This window comes from Ochlerotatus camptorhynchus, unplaced genomic scaffold (genome assembly GCF_037179485.1).
Source record: "Ochlerotatus camptorhynchus isolate MF236.1 unplaced genomic scaffold, CSIRO-AGI_Acam_v1.1 ptg000107l, whole genome shotgun sequence".
Lineage (NCBI taxonomy): Eukaryota > Metazoa > Arthropoda > Insecta > Diptera > Culicidae > Ochlerotatus > Ochlerotatus camptorhynchus.
Window position 1 is genome coordinate 2,329,006 of NW_027040597.1, and position 24,663 is coordinate 2,353,668.

Here is a 24,663-nt window from a genome sequence, read left to right on the forward strand (position 1 = left end):
TCTTTGACATAAAAGTTATAAAGAAGAGGGCTGAGACATGAGCCTTGGGGCAGGCCCTACCAGTTTTTTTTATCCATATAAATGTATTTTCATTATTACGTATTTTAATGTTCTGATATATTTCATTTCTCCATTACATATGTTTACTATATATATATAAATAAATACTGGGTTGGGAGGGAGCATCAGGGTATCATTTGACCTGGAACTGGACGATTGGAGTGGTATGACAACCGGAGTCTAGGAGGGAATAAACACTATCATTTTCTTTATCCTACCGATTCGATTGTGATGGTGTGAATTCTACTCCAACAGTTTCATGGAGATTGACGCGCCCTTCTTAACAAACCATCCTGTAGGAAGCTTAATAAGTATTGCGAATTGCGTTATTCGATTTGTTGGATCGTATCGTTGGAAGGAGATTCTTAAATTCCCGTGGATTTCGCGTAAGTGCCTCTGCTTACGGGTCCACCCCACCGTTTTTGGCCCTTCATACAGCGATATTGTGAATTCAGATCGGTAGCTCAAATTGATCTTGCTATTAAGTGGAGCTGCATACAAGACAAGATCTTCGAAGGGATGGTGGCTACCTTACATACATACATACAGTATTCTAAACTGGTTTTTAGATAATGATGATAGTAGCCAGAGATCTAAGGAAATTTTAGTAAAATTAAAAACAAAGTTGTACATCAAACGGAAATAAACAATTTAGATTGTGGGTTCGTAAGTTAATTTTTCTTCTATCTTACCTACTGATAAAGAACCAAGTACCTGAGCATGCATTTTGGGACTGTGAAAAGAACAAATCCATTAACCTCATTATAACAAAGTATCCAAGTGGCGTATATTTTCATTACCTTTACATTCTTCTTTTCGATATTTACAAACCTAATGTCCCATAAAATTCTTCAACAAATTCAACAAACTTTGAAACAGAAAACTCCAAATTGCATACAGCGAGCGCTTACACTCGACCTTCCCGTTCGTCAGCTTCCCGGCATCCTTCGCCTTCCTGGGCTCGATGGCATACTTGACCACTCCGGGAACGAAATTCCTGTAGTAATCATCCCAGTCGACTTTGGTCAAATCAAGTGGGAATACCTGCGCATCCTGCTCCGTTACTTCATCGTTCCACACCCGTTGCATGTTCTCGTTTTGCATGGTCCATTCGTGGAAGGTGAAGAATTTGAGGACATCACTCTGACTGATCATCCTTTCGAAAATTTTCCCCATGGCCGGATCTTGCCCACGCAGGTGTCTCAGCAGATCCAGGATGTAGCCTTCCACTCGCATGACCGTTTTGCACACGGCATACCGTACGGGATTTCGCGTCACGGTGGCCGTCAGAAGCGTGCTGAAATTTCATAAATTGTTTGGATATTTTAAAGTTGTTAAAGTTGAGCGGCGGCTAGACTTACGCCAAGAGTCGCTTGTACGGATTGAGTCCTTCGTAGAACCGCTCGATGATTCGCTCCCAGGTGAATATCTGATCCGGGTTCGTGTAGTTGTATACGGGGATGTCCGAGCGCAAGGAGCGCTGTTTGCAGATATCGACGGCGCAGATGAGCAGAGCGTTCACGCAATAATCTACCGGTACAAGATACGGTCGTTTACGGGTATCAACTAGAGCGGCACTGTAGAGGCCCTCCGAAAGCATCACCACCAGACCGGAAGGGCCGTTGAAGTTGTCGATCCAACCTGCGATAGGTTCCTGATACGTAGAACTCACTGCAAGAAACGGATGATAGGTTGTAATGTACGACAAAAGAAGAGCAGAATAGGATGACTAACCGATCGGGGGTCGAAAGATTCCAATCGGTAACGAACCGTATTTTTCCCGCACCATCACTTCGGCACATTTTTTGCTGAACGTGTACGTATTCGGGAAGTCTCCGATCAGTAGAGGCTCCATAGTCTGCCTTTCCGAATCACTTAACTTGGACACAATATTCATGACGTTGGCATATCCGCCGAATCCGATATCGTCGTAGATACGTTCTTCGATCATATTTTTGTCACAATTGGAGAAAAACGTTGATACATGCACTACCACTTTGAGTCGCTTCATCTGACTCACAAGCCCGAGAAAACGGTCGGTATATTCCACGTTCGTACGCAGCGCACAGTCCACCGGTTCGTTGAAGTTGATCGAAGCCAACAGGTTGAACACCACATCGACTTCTTCCAGCAGTCGCACTTTCATTTCTTCCGAGACCAAATTATTCTCACTATCCAAATCGATCTCCACCGGAATCACTTTACCCTTCACTTCCTTCGATCTAACCGGATCTTGCCACACTTTTTCAAACAGTATCCCTTCCATCATCCGTTGCAGTCGCTCTGCGGCACTGGAATTCCGTTTGGCACGTATCATAACGTACACCTTTCCCACATCCAACGAACGGAGTATCTTCTCCAGCAGAACCTGACCGAGAAAGCCACTGGCCCCGGTAATCAGAACCGTGGACCCCCGGTAAAACTTTGCAATCTTCGAACTGTTTCCATCGCTCATCCTTAAGCCTCTCTAATGAACTATACTTGCTCGCGACTGGAAAACAACTGATGGATTATTAGAACGCAAACTTTAGATCTTTCCGAACCAATCCTCTTTGGCAAACATTATCAAAAGCACTTCAACTTGAGCTACACTTGATCGTGGTGGTGGGGATAGGGTTGATCCCGTTAGATGCTTCCGCCATGGGGCTTAACGAAGAATAAGAATGACTACCCTAATATGTGCTAACACTCGATTGGGTTGGCGTTAGAAGTGCACGCATTTACCCACGGTAAACATCTGCTGCGGTGACCAACGGGCCGAGAATGGCTGTGCAGCGTAACAACAACTCATCTGCGCCAACAACGTGATTCCGCAGTTTACCTCACTTGGCGATTTTATGCGATTGCATTCATGCACTGAGATGAGCAATTGTTTAACATAGGTAGGGTTTTTGTTCTAATGTTCGTCCCATCCGGATTTGAACAAATAATGGAATGATTCCGCTGTAGATGACGAGTAAATCCCATTCCATTCTTTGGTGCAAGCAATGCAAATGTTTACCCGTGTAATCATGACAATTTGATTGAAGAAAAAAGACCTACCGCTGTCATGATTACCTGAGGTTTGTCAAATAATGTAAATATTTGCACCGATTGCATCGAAGAGGTATTTGATAAATAATCAGAAATTGTTTAGATTTTGTTGATTCCAAATTCGTCGTACGAATTTCAATTCCATTCAAATCAGGGACCTGATGTTTTTGATGCTGGATTTTCTCCATCATACGGATGAAGGCAGCGTATTATCGACTTGTGTAAGGTGAAACCATTGATATTATTGATAACCTCGATCGAATGGAAATGGGCGATTACGACGAAGTAGCGCTCTACCCTATTACGATGAGCGAAATCTGTACATCAATTACCAAGCTACGCATCTCTATAATTATGAAAAGGAACCATGTGGTAAACCGAAGACACAAAAATTAATGATCAAAGGCGCAATAACAAATTGCGCGTCATTGCTGCTGCTGCTAATATTGATTTGACGGCACCGGTGCTGTGGTGGTAAGCGTGACTACTTTCTCGCCCCAGTGTGTCTGGGTTCAATCCCAGCCGAGGTCGTTGCAATTTTTCTGAGGCGAAAACATCTCTGGCTCCGTCTTCTTTCCACCGCCCCCGCCTCCCTGGCCTGGCCATTCGATTGCCGTCAATGACAATCGATGTCCGTTGGTGAATGGCACCAGATTTCGAAACAGAGACCGACGTTAAATACGAACGAATCAAGAAGAAGCTAATGTTGACGTCATCGTCATCGGGCTCATGGCAGTGCTGTGTGACTGAATTGCCAATACATATAAGCACTGTACAAACCATGACGAAATATGACAAATTCGCAATTTGAAAGAATTTCCAATTCAATGTGATCTTGGTATAGTTGGAGCGTATTTGTTCTTCAATTTATCAATGTAAATGAATTTGCATAAGTGTTTAACGCCTGTTCCTATGATTTGGCTTTCCGCCTAAACGCGATGTATATTTTTTGACGCCGATGTCGTCAATTTCGCACAACACTGACACAACTCAAACGTTTTTTAATTGTTTAGATTTTTATGCACACGATGACGACGACGGAAAAAAAAACGTCAAACTCACTTTGAAATTCGCTTACAGTTTAAGGTGTGCAAGGTACAGAACACCCGCGAAATCATGATAGTTAAGTTCCACGCCAAATGACGAATCAAAAAAAAAACGACCATCTCCGATTTGCATGAAATTTTGCATAATCGGTTGTTAACCTTCTTTGGGTGTTAACATTTTGTGACGAATAAGGTGTTAACGGGTCATAGAAACCCAGATTTCATACTAAATTTTGACAAGATTTTCGTAATCAATTTTGTGCTTCCAACTATATAGAACCGATTTTGACGCGATTGGCCACAAGGAATCGATGCCGAATGAAGTCAGGTTTGGCCACAGTGCCGGTATGTTGGTCACTCATCTAATATCGTAAAATCATTCAGGAAATGGAACCTAGATGCATCAACATAGTGAAATCAAAACATTAAACCCGTTTTGAATAATGATGCCCACGGATCTTCTCTGGCCATTCAGTGCGTTCACTCTCGCCCAGCTTTCAGCATGGCTCTGATTGGAATTGATGCCGTCGAGGCAGGATTCCCACGATTCTTGCTTTGACGGCGAATTATCTGTCTACATTCATTCCTTTTCACACAATAATGTTTGATTGCTGCCTTCTGATGGTAGACGTTTGACCGCACCAAGAGCCTTTCGCCTTGCTTTCACCGCGAATTTGGTGTCGGGTTACCAACAGTGTAAAGCTTTACGGCGGCGCCGACTGAGATTGAACCCAGGCCTTTAGGAGTGAGAGGCAATCACTCATCGAAATCTCTCAATTAATTACTATGGAAGTGTATCTAGAACACTCAGTTGAGAGCACGCAATAAGCTAATATGCGATAAGAAATAAGCTTGAAATGCGAAGAAAAAGAAGAACACGAATAAAAGAGAATCCTTATGCTCGATTTGATTCAGATTTTCAAAAAATGTAGTTCAAACAATTTAACAAATTTGCTTAAGACTGCATAATGAATCCAGTTAGTCTTATTGAGACATTCGCATTCGAATGTAGATGAGCATTTTGCATTTGAAAATTTCAACCAAATCCGTTAGACCGATGACATAGTAACGCGTTTAGCGAAGCGTGCGCGTGTGCGTCTCCGTCTATGCTTGGTGAAACGCTTACACCTGTCATAGTAAACGCGTTGCGATGCGTCAGCAATAGCGTCAAAGCACGCTTTGAAGTGTTCTCACGCGCGTGCACGCAAAAGACTGTCGTAGTGCCATTGAAGTTAAATGGTGTTTGCCTAGGTAACTGCGATTTCGGTCGTATTCTATTAAATGAATATGAATATTTTCGTTATAAATAGCATCGGTAGATTGGGCGTCTAGAAGTTTAAGTACATTTTAAATATAGCCGGAATTTTTCATTTATTAAATGTTACAGGAAACAAACTGTTAATAAGAATTTGTTATATGTTAAATGTTAAATGGTAATTGTTAAATGTTAATTAACCACTTCATTCGAGCAGTTAAATGACGTTTACTACCACTCAAACTTTGAAATAAAACATTATTTTGAATTTTTTTCTTCTAGAAGCACGAGAAAAGTAGCCAACATTTGTGCGTTTCATAAAAAAATAGAAATTAGTTGGTCCAGTTTTGTGAAATCGCTGGTAGAAAGTCATGTCAAAACTGCTTGACAAAGTGATCAATTCAGGCATAACATTTGATAACGGCACAAAAGCATGTGCATGTGTATCCCTAGCTCAGTAATCATGGTCTGCACACGCTGCCAGAACACGATGACTAATTCGGATTTAATTACCTGCCGTGGCTACTGTGGGAACGTTTTTCACGCTATTTGCGTGGAAGTGGATTACGAGTTCAAAGATCAACTTGGTTTGCATGAGAAGAACGTATTCTGGATGTGTGATGACTGCGCTAACTTATTTGCGAATGGACATTTCCGCAACATTGTCACCCATTATGATGGCAATTATGCGGGAATCACGGATTCGTTGAACGGGATGAAAAAGGATATAGCGTTTTTAAATTCCACGGTCAAGGAATTGTCTACGAAAGTGGATAGCAAGCAACCTGATCCTTTAACTCCTCTTGAACCGAACCGATGGCAAAAGCAACTGAACGGCAATCTTAAACCGGGTTCGGCTAAGCGACGTCGAACGGATGATACTGCCACTGAAAGACCGAGCACAATTAAAGGAACGAAATCTACTGCCTCTAACTCTGTCAGATACGCGCCTCTCGAGGATGACCTACTGTGGGTGTATTTGTCTGCATTCGCACCTAGCACTACAGAAGATGACATCGCAACACTGGCACGCGAGTGTCTTTCGTTGCGCGAAGATGAAGTACTCAAGGTAGTGAAGTTGGTTCGAAAAAATGCGGATATCTCGAATCTTCGATTCGTGACATTTAAGATCGGCATTGATAAAATGCATCGGGACTTGGCACTAGCTGCTGACTCTTGGCCTGAGAACGTAAATTTCCGTGAGTTCAGTGACGACCGGACAAAAACGTTACCAGGATAACCAGAATAAGGAGTCAAGGTTCGGATCAACCCCACGAGCTGAAACCACCGGATGCGAATTAGATACGAATTTGAGGACATCTAAACCAGAACGCACTGCCTGTCGCCCTATGGAAGCCCCTAATCCTCCCGACTCAGTCCTGCTTCCTATTTCCTGCCATCACTGCCGTTCTGGTCCTGTGGTCTGGCAATGGGGGTTTCCAACATCCTTCTGCAGGCAAGTATGCGCCCCTGTGTACCACTTCACCGCCTCATAATTCTTCGTGTTCTAGCACTGTATTTTATGCTCCTGACTCCCGTTATGAATACCAACACCTTCACCAACTGCTGTCGTCAGAGGATGGTGCACATCGTTCTCCTGGATCTCCGACGTCGCATATGGGCACCATCGCCAGATTCATCAAACCAGAACGCATTGCCTGTCGTATCATGGGAGCCCTTAAGCCACTCAACACAGTCGCGTTTGCTGATTTCTGCCATCGTAGTCGTTCTGACCCTGATGTTGAGATCGGTGACGGGGTCTCCCAACCTTCTTGTGCAGGCAAGTATGCACGTGTTCATGAAAATTCCCTTCCTGATCAGTTTCCGTGTTCCAGCGCTTCGATTCATAGCCAAGACCCTTCATGCAGCAATGAGGAAAATGTCTATTCGAGTACCACGACGATCATTCATCCGGAACGCATGCAACAAGGTATCTTGGGAGCCCTCGTTCACTCTGACCCAGTCGAGCCAATTGCCGTTTCCTGCCCGTTCCGACCCTGTGGTCGGAGATAGGGCGAGGGTGTCCCATCCTGGCTTTTCAGGCAAGTATGCGTGCTTTCTCGGTGATTCTCTTCGTGATCAACATTTGGATTTCAGCGCAACACCCACTCAAATTCATTGCATTCTGCCGAGGAACGGACGAGAAGTTTGTGACAATCCTTCCTCAACAACTTCCGAGCTACGCATTTACTATCATTATTCTTTCTTCTTAGCTACAACTGACTCGGAATATGATGTTATAACGATTGCATCTTGTCTACTCAATTATTCAACGACTCTTACACTGTGTTCAGGACAGATCGTAGCTCTTTGAACTGTCGAAAAACTCATGGTGGAGGTGTATTGATAGCCGTCTCTTCTAAATTGTGTTGCTGTATTGATCCAGCTCCGATAAGTAATGCTCTCGAGCAGCTTTGGATCAAAATCAAACTGCAGAACTATGATGTCAGCATTGGAGTGCTTTATCTACCACCTGATTGCAGAGACGACTTGTCGCTCATACAGCAGCATACTGACTTCATTGATTCAATCCTTTCCGGCTTGAGGCCTCATGACCTTGCTTTCCAGTTTGGAGACTATAATCATCCTGAAATGCACTGGGTACCATCAGAGGATGGTGGCCTCACAATAGATTCCCATACATCGAGATTAACGAATGCTAGTTGTGCATTGTACGATGCCTTCTGCTTCCAGGGTCTGACACAAATCAATACTGTGAAGAACTCCAGTTCACGGATTCTCGATTTAGTACTCGTGAATGACTCAGCGTTATCAAGCTGTTGCGTATCCGAAGCGGCTGAATCGCTCGTAGAAATCGATACTCCACATCCTGCTATTGACGTCACCATTTCTATTTCGGTACCAGTGTCATTTGAACCATCTCTAGACGACTGCCGGTTCGATTTTCGTCGGGCTGATTATAGTTCGATGAATGATGCGCTATTATCAATCGATTGGCAATTTTTGGATTCTGATCAGGATCTGGACGATATTGTATGTATTTTCAACACGGAGATACGTCAAGTCATCGAAGCTCACGTGCCTCTTCAGCACCCTCCACTGAAGCCTCCTAGGACGAACAGGAGCCTCCGCCAGTTGAAGCGCCGTAGGCGATCTGCACTTCGAACGTATAGTCGTAGTCGTTCGCAACACTCCAAATATCGCTTTGTAATGGCCAGTAACAAGTACACACGGTATAACCGTCTATTGTATGCTCGATACGTTGATCGTACGCAGAGAAATTTACGTCTACATTCCAAACAGTTCTGGTCTTTTGTTCGTACTAAACGCAAGGAAGATGGATTTCCAACGTCCATGTATTTCGGCGACCAATTTGCTAGCACAGCCTCTAGTAAATGTGAGATCTTTGCTGAACACTTCAAGAATGTCTTCTCAAATCTACCTGCTACGCCATCACAGATAGAGGCTGCTGTTCGTGATACGCCGCTAGACAGCATCGACTTTGGAATTTTCCATATCAGCGAGGAGCATGTCGAAAATGCATTACGTAAGCTCAAACATTCCGTGTCACCCGGTCCTGATGGGATTCCTTCATCTGTGTTGAAAAACTGCTCGAGTTCTCTGATGACACCGTTAGTAAAACTGTTCAATCTCTCGTTCCAACAGCAAAAATTTCCTGCTGGATGGAAAACTTCGTTTCTGTCACCGATTCACAAAAAGGGTGACAAATGTAACGTCGTCAACTACCGTGGAATAACGTCCTTGAGCGCTTGCTCTAAGGTTTTTGAAATAATTGTAAACAACGCTCTCTTTGAAGCCACCAAAAACTACATTTCATGTGCCCAGCATGGATTCTACCCGAAACGATCTGTTACTACTAACCTCACTCAGTTCACCTCACTCTGCATACGCTCTATGGACGCTGGTTCACAAGTGGACGCCGTATACACGGACTTCAAGGCTGCATTCGATCGTGTGAATCATGATATCCTGTTGCAAAAACTCGAGAAGCTGGGGGTATCTTCCGCGCTTGTTAGCTGTTTTAGATCATATCTGTCTGAAAGATCCGTGAGAGTAAGGATTGGTTCGTCACATTTGGAGCCGTTTATGATTCCTTCTGGCGTACCGCAAGGGAGTAATCTTGGACCCCTGCTTTTCTCATTAGTCATAAATGACATTGCCTTTGTGTTGCCACGTAGACAGCGAATATTCTATGCCTACGATGTTAAGATCTTTATGATCATCACGTGCACTGAGGATTGCCTGGAGTTGCAGAGGTTATTAGATTTGTTCGAGGACTGGAGCAAGCGAAACCTACTCGATTTATGCATAGCCAAATGCAACACAATATCATTCAGCAGGAAGCGGCAACCAATCAATTTCAACTACAGCATGTGTGGACAAACTCTCGAGCGCTTGTATCAGGTTAGGGATCTCACTTTCCGACCGCATTACGAAGACGTGATTGCAAAAGCCATTAAACAGCTCGGCTTCATGTTTTAGCTTGCTGATGGATTTCGTGATCCTCTCTGCCTGAAGTCCCTTTTCTGTGCACTGGTTCGATCTATTTTGGAATCTTCCGTGCTGGCATGGTGCCCGTACAACAGAAACTGGATTGATCGTATCGAGGCGGTGCAGAAAAAGTTTGTGCGCCTCGCTCTTCGCCACTTACCCTGGCGTGATTCGTCAAATCTTCCTCCATATGAACATCGTTGTATGCTGTTAGGCATCGATACTCTGGAGAAGCGAAGATCCAATTTGCAAACCATCTTCGTCGCTAAGGTAATAACCAATGAAATCGATGCTCCAGATATTCTTGCTGAATTGCACGTATTTGCGCCGCAAAGACCTTTGAGGCAACGTAATTTCCTGCACCTTGCTACCCGGAACAGCCGTTATGGTCAACACGATCCTATCAGGATAATGTCTTCTCGGTTTAACGATGTTAGTGGATAATTTGACTTCAATGTTTCTGCTGCCACTTTTCAACGCCGCCTCAATGCACAGCGGTGAGTATCTGTCCAATCACTGCTACTTCGAAAGTGTGTATTACCTGCTGTTTTTTTGACGTAGGACTACGTCGTTGATTTCTATATGGGGGTACACTTTATGAAAACCGAAAATGGAACATGTAACAAATTAAGAAAGATTTTGAACGTTAGTAACTCAGCTGCCCCTGGTCCAATTTCAATAATTTTATCCCCAATCGATCAGAAATATGGCTAAGCATCGATAACAATGTTTTGAAATGTTGATTTTCAACAAGAAACTATTGAAAAACTGGTAAATGTCCAGGATTGTCCAAAAGCGTCGAATTAACTAACAAATCCACCAATTACCTACATGTATATGCTGCTTCCCCAGCACAGTCGTCAGAGAGTAGTAAGTAGACGAAACAAGTCGAAGTGGCATTCGCCTTCGATCGTCGGGCGCGTGCGAATAGGGAGGATGGAATTGCGTAATATTTTGCACACTAATCGCCATACTCAGAACCACACGCTGCCAACGACCACACCACTGTGTTCGGTCGTCGAAATTAGTAGCAGCAGTAGCAGTGCTTTCGGCGTGTGGCGTTGAAAATTGTTCTCCAGTAACAACGAAAGGCTGCCTGCAAGCAGCGAGCTGCAGAGCCCACATAAGCAACCATCAAAGGAGGAAGAAGCTGCACCGCTATGCTATGGATCGGAATCAGTAGCTCTTCGTGAGTCGCTGCGGGTCGGTCATCTATGCCAAGCGTGTCACCCTCGCTCCAAATGACATACAACTCGACAGCCTCATTCGTGTTGAACACCCAGCTCAGAATTACTCAACCATCACTACAAAACGGTCATTTTCAGGACCACCAAAAATTTGTTAAAGAGTATTATTTGGACATTGGTCAAGGTCATCAGTTCCCGCAAGCAGCTAGCTATCAAGGCGCAACCTGTCTATAGAAGGTGTAGAATTGTAGGCCTGAATATATTGATGCAATTAGTTTTTCCTCGGCTTTCATTCCGTATGATTCGTTTCTTTCGTTTAATCAATCACCCTTGTAGTGACGTCGAAAAGATTGTTTCAATCGGCGCTTACATATGAAATTTAATTTGGATTTTAGAATTTTTTGTATGTTACCAAAATTTATGAACGGTTTGCCACTAAATGTTGGGATAATTTATTGATTATTGAATTAACACTCTGTATACCTTAAAAAAGCAGCCTGTTTGTGAGTTTTTGCCTGTTTTCAAGTAAGGAGTTATCATAAAAAACAAATCGCCAGCTGGTATTTCCAGGCGAATTTACAAATAAATAAAATCAAATAAAATCATCATGCAGAACTAGCTAGGATTTGTTTTACTTCATATTTCACAAAATTGCTTTCGGGTGTTAAGACATCGTCTCACGCGAAGTTTACATTTTTCCCTCTACCAACACATACATTAGGGCTAGATTCGTATCTATAGAATCCACGCAATTTCAAAAAACCAAAATGCACAGCATTACGAAAAGAGGTCAGGTTTCGACCAATAGCAGATAGATTCTAATTCTAAACAAGCCAAACGATTGGAAATTTATCTACCAATCTGCTAAAATGAACACTTAGTTAATTTTCAATAGGTCACTATTGAAAAATACCAAATGTCCAACTGTTGCAATGGTGATCAAAATTATCACCGAATGTCTGAAAACAGCGCATTCCCTAACACAGACTTAAAAATCGAATTCAATGCGGTCCTACTGAACGGTGCTCATTCAATCACCGTAAGTGGTGGTGTCCAGTCCAGCAGCAGCAGTAGCAGCAGCAGCAGCAGGAGTGCTTTCAACAACAACAACAACAAAAGGCAGCCTGCAAGCAGCGAGCTGCAGAGCTCATATGAGCAACCATAGAGAAGGAGGAAGAAGGCCCACCGCTAGGCTAGAATCGGAATCAGTAGCTCGTCGTGCTCAGCTCAGCATTACTCAACCATTACTACAAAACGGTCCTTTTCAGGACCACCATAAATTTGTTAAGAGTATTATTTGGACATTGGTCAAAGTCATCAGTTCCCGCAAGCAGCTAGCTATCAAGGCTCAACCTGGTCTTTATAGAAGGTGTGGAATTGTAGGCCCGAATGTATTGGTGAGATTAATCATCGTCCGAACATATAGAATTTGAGAGAAGTGGGAATAATTCGCTTTGGGTGTATATTCAGTCCTCAGAAAGCCAATAAAATCAAATTTGTGAGAAAATTAGCTCTCTCGTTTTTACGCCTCTTTGAGCTAACTGAATGGTTTACTCAAAGAGGCTTTTCCCCATCCTAGATTTCATTAAGACTGAAAAAAATCAGATGAAATAAGAATAAAAAATAAAAAAAAATAAAAATAAACAAACTTTCTAAGGCCATTTGCACGCGAACCAAAGTACGCCAACGCAAACATGATGTTGTTGGTTTGCATAGGCGTACTTTGGTTCGCGTGTAAAAGACCTTAGAAAGTTGGTTTACAAATGCTTTTGTGCCGATATCAAATGTTATGCCTGATTTGTTATATGTTAAATGCTACATAGTAAATTCTAAATTTCAAATGTAAAATTGAAAATGCTTGATGTTAATTTCCATGTCAATATTAAAAGTTAAATGCTAAATGCTTCATGTTAATTGTTACATTTTACATGTAACACTTTAAATGCTTAATGTTAAATGTCAAATGCTAAATGTTAAATTTGAAATTTTAAATGTTAAATCATAAATTTTAAGTGTTAAATATTAAATTGTTTTATTTTAAATACAAAATGTTAAATGCTAAATTCCAACTGTTGGATGGTTATTGTAAAAATGTTAGATGTTAATTGTTAAATGATAAATGTGTATGTCAAATGTTCATTGCTAAAGTTAAGTGTTTAATGCTAGATGTTTAAATCTGAATGTGTATGTCAAATGCTAAATGCAGCATATAAAATGTTACAAGTTGTATGTTAATTTGATAACTGTTACATGTTATGTAATATGCAATAGCAAAGTGAAGAGGTGTGACGCGAACAATGGCGCGGTAACCATAGTACCAACCGGTTGAAACTAACGATTTAAATTTGGCTCACTACTTGACTAGCCTATTGGTCCCAAGTGCATCTATAAGCGTACCTCATTCTAGTCGCTATGTTTGTTTTGATTCGCTATGAAAGTTTGACAGACAAAATGAGGGGTTCGTGGATTTTCCTATATTTCGAGGGGTGCATCGATTAGCTTGGGACCGAAGAGTGTACCAGAGCTGAGCCAAAAACTAGAAGGGTCTGTGCCTAGGGGCACGAACGGAAGCTTGACGTAGGACCGCTAGTGGACGGAATAAATGTGAAGAGCATTTAGTTCTTTTAATTGATCAATTATCTATTATCTCAACTCTTTCCGTTTTTGAATTGTAGGCGTACCAAATTTGTAGTAATCATTTTCAAAGAGAAAGTTGATTAAGATAATCAATCAAAATCACTTGCACCCCTGCTTCCAAGTTTGGTTACAAGATTACAACTCTGGAGAGCATTTTGTGTGGTCGTTGGGGGCTTGTGGTTCTGAATATGGACAAACAAGCACAGATAAATGCTATTCCAACTCTTTACTGATGTAAGCTTGATGGCCCTGAAAAGGGCCGTTTTATTGAAGAGGACATCCATGGCCACTTACGCTTGGCGTGTTTAGTGTAGGTGACAGCATCACGGACCTCATTTTCCAGGAACACCTTCAGCACACCTCGTAGATCAGACCGGAGATACGTTTGACACCACCACGGCGAGCCAGACGGCTCTTATCTCGAAGAACTTTGCGATGACGCTTGGCGTTTCCTTTACCAGACCTTTTTCTCCTTTACCACGACCAGTCAATTGTTGCGACTGTTAGGTGTGAAGGAGTGGACTAGCCACCACCTTCCTACTGCTGCTATTGCTGTTCAACACGCCGTCCTAAGCGAAAATGAGCTAATGCCATACAGCAGCGCTCTTTTATATCTTTTCTGGTTAAAGCAGAATAATGTGCAACCAAGTGGTATAAAAGCTACAAAGACACCTCCCATTATGAGTAGTTTGCCATCAAGTAGCGACACTGGCTCTTTTCCTTTTGCGTACACGGCGAATGAAAACGACCCAAATTTGAGTTTAGTTCACTCATAGGTATTCGCTAAAAGTGCAGGAACTCAGCGATGAGTAAATTTGTCTCATGGCTTCCTGTGGAAAACCTAAAAAATCTGCCAGAAAATGAGGAAATTGACGAAAACTTTATTCAGTCTCGGAGTAGTACCAATAGACTGAGTGAATCCAATCTTTACTTTTCTCAAATTCGGGAAGCTAACTAAACTCAAATTTGGGTCGTTCTCATTCGCCGTGATATCACCTTGAAAGATATAGGCGCCCCAGCAGGCCTTTGTCCAATCTCAGTCGGCGCCACCGGCATGTTCTAAGGCATGACATCTCTGATCACGCCTTCCTTTGGGAAGTAAAGCCGTTGGTCCCCGGTTGAGTTGATGGGTCGATTTGTAGGGTCCAGGTGTGGGAGCTGCCTCCCTGGCGTCGGTAGCATTGGAGCTCAGTACGGAAAACAAATCTCACGTCACTTTTCAATAGGTCCTATCTACATTGATCGATTCGCTTCATCGACATTATCTTTCGTAAATAACTCGGCTTCACAAATGTTCCTGCCGTCTTCGTCGAATTAGATGCTAGATTGTTGCTTCTTCCATCGAAAATATGCGGCCGTGGCGATTCAAAGTTGATCAAGGTTGATCAAAATAATTTGTACCCCTGCTTCCAGTTTGTTTACATGAGCATTTTATGTGCTCGTTGGTTCTAAATATGGACAAACAGTCAGATGAATTATATTCCTACTCTTTACTGTAATAAGCTTGGTGGCCCTGAAAAGAGCTGTTTTGTTGCCAAAGTTGGTGATGATTTAACCTCCGAAACCAAACAGAGTGCGTCTCTGTCACTTCAAAACGTCATCCATGGCCGCTTACGCTTGGCATGTTTAGTGTAGGTGACAGCATCACGGATCTCATTTTTCAGAAACACCTTCAGCACAACTCGTAAATCAGACCGGAGATACGTCAGACACCACCACGGCGAGCCAGACGACGGATGGTAGTTATCTCGAAGAATTTGCGTTTGGTTCTGAATATGGCCATGAGTGTGCAAAATATTACGCAATTCCATCCTTCCTATTCGCACGCGCCCGAGAATCGGAGGCGAATGCCACTTCGACTTGTTTCGTCTACTTACTACTCTCTGACGACTGTGCTGGGGAAGCAGCATATAGGTAATTGGTAGATTTGTTAGTTAATTCAACGTTTTTGGACAATGCTGGACATTTACCAGTTTTTCAATAGTTTCTTGTTTAAAATCAACATTCGGAAGCATTGTTATCGATGCGTAGCCATATTTCTGATCGATTGGTGATAAAATTATAGAAATTGGACCAGGGGCAGCTGAGTTATTAGCGTTCAAAATCTTTCTTAATTTGTTACATGTTCCATTTTCGGTTTTCACAAAGTGTACCCCCATATAGAAATCAAAGACGTAGTCCTACGTCAAAAGTTGAGCACGTTTCTTTGGGACCTTCTGGTCTTAGAGTTACCTCTATGATAGTACGGTGATAGAGGAAATGCTTAATGTTAATTGCTAATTGATTAATGCTAAATTTCACATGTTGCATGTTGCACGTTAAATGTTAGTTGTTAAATAATAAATGTTAAATGCTTAATATTAAATGCTACATGTTACATACAATATGGAACATGCTACATGTTTAATATTACTTTTTAAATGCTGAAAATCTCTTTGTCAGAAGAATCCATTTTGAATGCACACTCTAATTATAAAATTCCAAACTTGGTGTCCGGAGTGTTTCTGGAAGAGGTTCGCTAAGATTGATCAGTACCGGGTAGTGGTCGCTACCCATGGGTTCACAGGCTGTTCTCCAGCGGACTCTACTGGGCAGGCTAGAAGTGACCATGGACACATCAATTGAAGTGTTGTGATAACGATGGACCAGCATCGATCGTTATGCATGAACATCTGAATTGGGGTTAAAATTGACGAAAGGATGGCTGAATCATCCTGACATGCAGTTGAACCGTCCATCTATTAGTTAAACGATTCGTTCCACCGTATTTTCCATCAGTGCCTGGCGGTTTGTTCTTACTTTCCATGCGGTTTCATCGATGAATTCACTAGGAGAGACACATATTTTTTTCACTGCTCCGATTACGTCATAAGGCGGAAATCATGATGATGATTCCCTATGCATTACTTCATATTGAAATCTACTCAATCCCGTTTCGATGAGAACACTAAAAACCTCTGCTGCTGACATCATTTCGCGTTGAACAGTTAATTGAGTTTGAAGACATTTTGATTTTTTTAAATGTGCCTGATAACTTTAAGTGATCAATCAATAATCAGTTCCTTTCAATTAAAAGCGGTTTGTCTTTCTAATAAAAAAGCCTTCTCAATGAACTCGAATTTGCGATCACCTACTTCATTATCGATCATGCGACGTTTTCCTCTTTCGCTCAAATCCGGGAAACGTTTTGAAGGTCGTCCACGTTTTGTTGCCGATGCCAAGGTTGAAGCAACGTTCGGTTCCATGAATTCTTCGATACCAAAGTCTCCATTAGACTGGCCTACATTTATATGGGAGACATTTCTTATGATTTTTTCAACGGGACAACCCCCAGATTTGTGCCATTAGGTGAGAAAACCATTCTTTGAAAATTCAGCTTACTCGGACGTAGCACGAGCTGGCGCTTTTGGTTAGAAGTTTATATGGGGATTTTGGATTAAATGTATGGATAAATAACATTCCTTCACTCTTTCGTGCAAATAACTGATTCAGCAAACTCGATTATGCTCAGAATGTCAGCACCTGTAGCTTAAACTAGAAGGAACTACTTTGCAAAAATTGTACCAGTAAAAATATTGACCTTTCAATATAAAAGTATCAAAAAATTCGTTACCCTAACTACGAAGATATCTAATTTAGCAATGTAGTTTCCAATTCAAAAACGAATGTTTTGATTTTATCTTGTAGTTTTAAAAACTCAAATTTTCAAATCAAAAATAGTTTTACCATAGAGGTCCCGAAATAACGAGCTCAAGTTTTTGGCTCAGCTCTGGTACTCTCTTCGGTCCCAAGCTAATCGATTCACCCCTTGAAACATAGGAAAAAACACTAACCCCTCATTTTATCTGTCAAACTTTCATAGCGAATCAAAGCAAACATTGCTGGAGTACTAGATTTCACTAGTCAAGTAGTGAGCCAATTTAAAATCGTTAGTGTCGTATTGATTGTTGGTTTTACTGTCAAAATTACTTCTTCGTGGGTAGATTTCTACCTTTTTATTCGTCATTCTACGGTAGCGTGACTTAATAAAAACAAAACGCGCCAAACAACAGGTACACACCAAATATCTTAAATATTTTTCGGTACTTTTTTTGCTGGATACGTTCTGTAAAATACCATTTTCACCGAAAGTTTTGTAAAACATATTATTTTACCAATTCTCCGCAATCAAAACTACTGAATATCCGTAAATTACATAAATTTACCGAAAACTGTAAATACAAATTACTGATCAAAACTGTAACGGGCTGTAATTCCGCGGTACTGTAAAAAGTGTGGCGAATGTACTGTAAAAATAATCTTTTGCAAAAACAAACCGTAGTAAAGTAACAGATTTTTGTAAACATTACCGAACAGGATTGTAAATTTCATAATGTCAATCTCAGTGCTTGCCGCCATTTCAAAGTTGAGTTTTCGTCGGTTCTCCGTTGTGAAAAGTAAGTAATTTACTTTTTTTGCTATTTACACCTATGTCGAAAGTAGACTAATCTAGACCAATTGCTTTCAGTCACCATGGACGTAAGGCGGCCTAGTGTCCTTATCAAACGCAAAAAGCCAATTTATGTATGGTTTGTTACGGAGTCAGTAACATCGTCCTTCTCTGTTGAACATTATTTTTGTACGAACGTACGATGATAATATACAAAAAAATAACGTTTTGTGAGTCAAACGAATCGTTTGTTTTGTTATCATTTTAATTTTTAGAAAACACATGGAAGAAATAATCAATAAATCAATAAAAATCATAATTTTGGTACATTCAGGAAAATAATGAATTACAGTTATTTCGGTAAAAACGATACCGAACGCTATTGTAAACTTTACCAATCATTCTGCAAAATTTACGATCCAGTTCAGTAAATTTTGACAGCTCAAGAGTGAAGAAAATATACTGAACGGATTGTAAATAATAAAATTACCGAATAGATTACCGAATGTTCAGCTGTTCCATATTCGGTAAAAAATTACAGTATACTGTAAAAAAATCTTAGTGTGAGAACAACATTTCACCAGCCACCAGCCTGTGCATCGACTTATGCAACAGTTCAGTATTAAAATTATTCCCTGTGTCTCGATCCCGAATAAAATATTGAATCTTTCAGTATAATCCGGTCGTTCATTAGAACTTGAAAACCTACCTGGAACTACCTGAAGGACGTCTATACGGCTCTAGAAACGGTCGAGCAGCTCGCCAATGCCGGTAGTGGAATGGAACACAAGAACGAGAAACTCTCGAATAGACGCAAACCTCGCAAATGTTCAAATGTTTAATTTTCCCCTGCTTGAACTAGATTCTTTCAGATTACCCCTCGCTTTTTCACTCACATTAATTTCTATATACCATTCTAGATTAGATCCACGACACTTCGCTGGTTGCTTCCCACATAGAACATGTCCACAGCGAAGCCACCAGTTCGCTAGGAGTTTGTTGCTCCTTCCTGGACCACAACAGACATGGATGATGCAGTTCAAAATCTGACTGCTGCTATACGACGTTTTCTAACCATACAAAAATCTAATAATTATCATTTAAACTGTAAAAAATATTCAATATAAAAAAACATAAAAATATTTTTGGAACTTTAAATTGAAGTACAAAAATAGGAATTTTATAATCTATAGAATTTAAAATGAAAAATTTGGTTGTTATGATTGAAAATACTGGTATTCAAACTGAAAATATTGATTATTTAAATTCAAATGGTACATATCATTGTAACAGTAAGTAACTTTCATGTTAATACCTTGTTTCGGAACAAAAATAATCCACTTTTAATTTCAACACTGTGATGCTTTTGATTTGATAGTAGTACAATTAATTTCGAAAGAATAAACTTTTAAAAGTATGTAGTGAGTCGACTACTTTTGGTTTGACATTTGGCTAACTATTATTTTGAAAGCTAACCGCTTTCTACTAAAAAGAACCAACGCAAAGTTTTAATCATACTAACGATTTTTTTTATTTCAACAACGATAATTTTTTGTGTGTATGTATAAGGGTTTGGTTGAAATTTTCATATGCAAAATACTCACATAAAGACTGGAACGCGCAAAAATTGGTCCACAAAAAATCGTTTCTCTCAGTCAAAATTCATATCACAAAAATCTTCTGAATTTTCTTTTTGTAGTTCAATTCATATATTTAAAGGAAAAATGTTCGTTTATTCTTTTCGTTTGCCAAATCAGAACTGCCGTGCCTTCCGCTTAACCCCTTCCATTAAATTTTGCACAGTGGTCTCATCGACCTTATTCGCCGCCGAACGCCCGTTATCTTTGAACTGCTGCTCGTTGTCCATGGATTTATTAGTTTTTTTTTAGATTCCATTTGACCAAGGCCCAATACCGTTCGATAGGGCGGAGTTCTGGGCTGTTGGGAGGGTTGTGGTCTTTTCGTACCACAGCCACGTTGTTCGCATTGTACCCCTCGATTGCCTTTTTCCCATAGTGGCAGCTCGCCAAGTCCGGCCAGAACAGCACAGGTCTATTATGTAGTTTAAGGAATGGTAGGAGCCACTTTTCCAGGCACTCATGGACGTAGATCTCTTGATTGGTGGTTCCCATAGTAATGAAAATGCCACTTTTCAGACCACACGTGCATATGGCCTGCCAGACGAGATATTTTTTCGGGAACTTCGATAGTTTGATGGTTTTGAAAATTTCAGCCACTTTCCCTTTGCGGTATAAAACTCCTGTCCCGGAAGCTACTTGAAATCCGCCTTCACATAAAATTCGTCGTCCATGACGACACAGTCGGACTTTGTGAGTAGATTCGTATAAAGCATTCGGGACCAGGCATGGAAAATCATTTGCATTCATTTCGTGCATTCATTTACATTCATTTACCCCTAACTTTTTTCATCAACAGAATTCCACAAAATGATGTATGAAGCTTTTGTAGGTTTTGTTATTAGCTCCATCTCTTGTCCATAATCCATATCTCTTATTCATGATGAACCAGAGCAAACAGAATCCACTACTGTTTTTCAGTGAATATATTTTACATTCACTGAAAAACAGTAACGAGTTCTTCCCGCTCTAATTCGTAATGCATAAGAGATACAGATTCGAGTTCCTGGCAAAAATTGTAGCTAATAACAAAACCTATAATAACTCCATACATCATTTTACGGAATTCTGTTGATGAAAAAAGTTAGGGGCAAATGAATGTAAATGATTTTCCATGCCTGCTCGGAACCACTTTGCCAACGTGTTTTGTTTGTAATCTTAGTTCGCCACCTTCACCTTCTTAAACGTCGACAATCCGGCTCATTTCTTGGCCCGCTGCACAGTAGTATGGGAGACATTGAGCTTGCCGGCGACGTCCCATATGAAGAGGTTAGGATTCCGCATATATTTCACCGCCACCTTCTTCGTCGTCGCTGCCACGTCCGGATTACGATTGTCGCCGCTTTCAGGCTTCTTGGCGGCCGACATACGCTCCCCGAACACTTTTAAAACGTTTGTCACGGTCGATTTGGCCACCTTCGGCAATTTTGCCAACTTGGCGTGTGAGAACGTCGGATTCTCTTGCTGTGCGAGCAAAATTTTGACACGCTGCTCCTCTTGCTTGGATGATTTTTTGAAAACTGGAGAGCAAACGGCGAAAACTCGGTTCAATCCCAGTCAGCGCCACCAGGATTTTCTGAGGCATAAAATCTCTGATCACGGCAAGGGAAGTAAAGCCGTTGGTCCCCGGTCCATGTTATGGGTCGATAGGTAGGGTCCAGGGGTGTGGCAGGATTTTCCTTCAGAACTTGTTACACAGCAAAAAAATAATTTTAATATCACATAAAAGTGGATGCACATCAATTGTGTCGAAAATATGGTGTAGTATTACTTTTCAAAAAGGACCAAATTATCAATCCTTTAAATTTGTCGAACCTCTTAACGGAATCCCTTTATGAAGAGCTTTAAGTGGGTTGGTTTATTTCCTTTAAATTCCGTTATATTTGTTTATCTTTTGACAGATACGCGTATTTCGTCTACTACTTGCAGACTTCATCAGTGCCACGTGGTGTTGAGTACTTGGCACTGATGAAGTCTGCAAATAGTAGACGAAATACGCGTATCCGTCAAAAGATAAGCAATTATGACGGAATTTAAAGGAAATAAACCAACCCACTCAAAGCTCTTCACAAGCAGATGTCATCAACCATCACCACGACGCCGAGGGTTCACTCCATTGATGGGTTGGTTGTCAACCGATCGACGACCGCATTCACGGAAGGACAATTGACACACCTCAACAAGGGGCTAGGATACGCGGTTACAACCAAGCCAGACGTGGAGCAGATCATCATTGACGTAAAAACAGCGATTACCAAGACGCTTCCAACAACATCACAGAATACGGTTAGGACTATCACATCGAACATAATCAAGGACGTACAGGAACAAGGTCGCGCCAACGAAAAAGAAATTCGGATTCTAAAGGAGCTAAAAAGTAAAGCAGTATACTACGTGAAGGCAGACAAGGGAAACGCGGTCGTTATCATGGACAAGGACGATTACGATAATCAAATGACAACGAAGATTAACAACGGACCGTATAGACAGCTTCGAGTAGACTCCTTACAGAATATAGTGAAACGCGTGGAGAAAGCACTGAAGGAGTGTAAATCAATACTAGGAGATGGAGCTGGTCGTTGCCGGAAATACAATCCCATTCTACCCAGGATCAAAGGTCTCCCCAAAGTCCACAAACCAGGAAATGAAATGCGAGAGATCGTGTCTGCAGTTGGTTCCCCCACCCACAAACTAGCGAAGTGGCTAGTCAAAGAGTGTTCCAGAGTATGCCGAATCAGTTCCAGAGTAAGACAGTTAGTAACACCCAGGAGTTCGCCCAGCAACTACAATCTTCAGGAGACATCAACGAGGACGAGATTATGGTATCTTTCGACGTCACAGCTCTTTTTCCCAGCGTACCGGTCAAGGAAGCGATCAACCATTTGGAGGACTGGCTGTCAACGCAACGAGAGGATGCAGCAAAGAGAAACAAGGTTCGGACGTACCTTAAGCTGACCCGCGTTTGTATGGAAGAGAACTACTTCTCTTTCCGAGGTAACTTCTACAAGCAGACGAAAGGAGCCCCAATGGGAAATCCCCTATCCCCCTTCTTGTGTGAACTTTTCATGGCCAACTTGGAGACAATCCTGAAGGAGAAAGGACTATTACCAAACCGTTGGTGGAGGTTTGTTGACGATATTTTCAGCGTAGTTAAACGGGAAGCCCTTCCACAAATTTTAGAAGAGATCAACAGAATTCACAAGGATATCAAATTCACTCACTAGGTAGAAAAATACCGGAAACTCGCATTTCTCGATCTTCTAGTCATCAGGGAATCGTCATCATCTTCCTCGCTTGAATACGAAATTTACAGGAAACCAACAAGCACCAAAAGAGTTATCCCCTATACTTCCAACCATTCGTTCCAGCAGAAAATGGCCGCCTTTCACCACATGATTCACCGAATGCAGACTCTTCCACTCAGCGATAAAGGAAAGGTTAAGGAATTACAGTACATCTTCGAAACAGCAAGACTCAACGGATACAAGGAGACCACAATCCAGGCAATCATCGATAAAAAGCGAGAATTCTACAAAGGAGATTATTTACAAACCTCACCGGAGCACCTGAACCATTGGAACGAGTGTCCATTCCATTTGATCAAGATATTACTTGTAAGCTAAGACCACAGTTAAAACAATTCGGATTAGATTTAGTTTTCACCAGTAGACATAACCAGTTGAAATCATTGTTAGGATCCACTAAAGACCCAGTTAATGTTTTAGGTAAAGCAGGTGTATATAAAATAAGCTGTAATCATTGTAACAAAGTATATGTAGGACAAACCAAGAAAACTTTAGCAACTAGATTTAAAGAACATATAGCGGAGGTTAATAAGGCCAAAAAGCAAGAGGAAAAAGGCCTAACATATGATTTCAAATCAAAGGTTGCAGAGCTCATCTTCACAGAGGACCACCAACTATCGACGGAGGACATCACGATTTTACGAACCGTATCTACACCATGGAAATTGGATGTTGCAGAAAGCCTCGAGATCAACAAACAACGTTGAATTACGGATCAACAGGGATCAAGGAAACGGACACACATGGCTTTTCAAGTTACTACCTAGGACACATCAACGAGTAAGCAGCAGAGTACCTGTTCACAGGCATGGAAAATCATTTGCATTCATTTCATACATTCATTTGCCTCTAACTTTTTTCATCAACAGCATTCCGTAAAATGATGTATAGAATTTTTGTAGGTTTTGTTATTACCTACAACTTTTGTTAACAAGTCAAATCCGTATCTCTGATGCATGACAAATCAGAGCGAACAGGAGCCACTACTGTTTTTCAGTGAATGTATTTTACATTCACTGAAAAACAGTAACAAGTTCTGCCCGCTCTAGTTCGTGATGCATAAGAGATACAGATTTGAATTTTGACCAAAAGTTGTAGCTAATAACAAAACCTACAAAAGCTATATACATCATTTTGCGGAATGCTGTTGATGAAAAAAGTTAGAGGCAAATGAATGTAAATGAATGTATGAAATGATTGTAAATGATTTTCCGTGCCTGCCTCTGTTCCTATAGAAAATTAAATTTAAGTTTACCTAATTTCTAAGTGAAAATGTACCTGTGTCAATATATATTCGGCAAATGCGATGTTTTTCTTCAGTCGAGTATTAGTACAAGACACTGAAGAAGTCTGCACATTGTAGACGAAATACGCGTATCTGTCAAGGATAAGCAAATAAAGTAGTGGAATTAAATGGAAAATACTAATCCTTCTCTCTCTCTCATTATTTATGTTCTTTTATATCATTCTCATTTTCGGGTAGCTTATTGCATTACCTTTCTTGGGATGTTTGTGAACTAAAGTTAGTTTCGTAATAGTGGTCCAAAATTTATATGAGTTGAAACCAAGGGATAAGTCACTCGATACACTTAATAGGAGGC

General features: G+C 41.1%; 2 protein-coding genes across 2 annotated transcripts in view; both read right to left on the reverse strand.

Annotated features, from left to right (window-relative positions):
* The window catches only part of e(y)2 (enhancer of yellow 2), a 278,423-nt gene that overhangs the window by 183,730 nt on the left and 70,030 nt on the right, over nt 1-24,663 (reverse strand). The window lies entirely within an intron of this gene.
* Nucleotides 836-2,627, reverse strand: LOC135699345 (fatty acyl-CoA reductase wat-like). Its single transcript, XM_065219591.1, has 3 exons — nt 1,795-2,627; nt 1,422-1,731; nt 836-1,357 (listed from the first exon to the last, which is right to left on the reverse strand). The coding sequence occupies exons 1-3, from the start codon at nt 2,513-2,515 to the stop codon at nt 892-894; spliced, it is 1,497 nt and encodes a 498-aa protein (XP_065075663.1). The 5' UTR covers nt 2,516-2,627; the 3' UTR covers nt 836-891.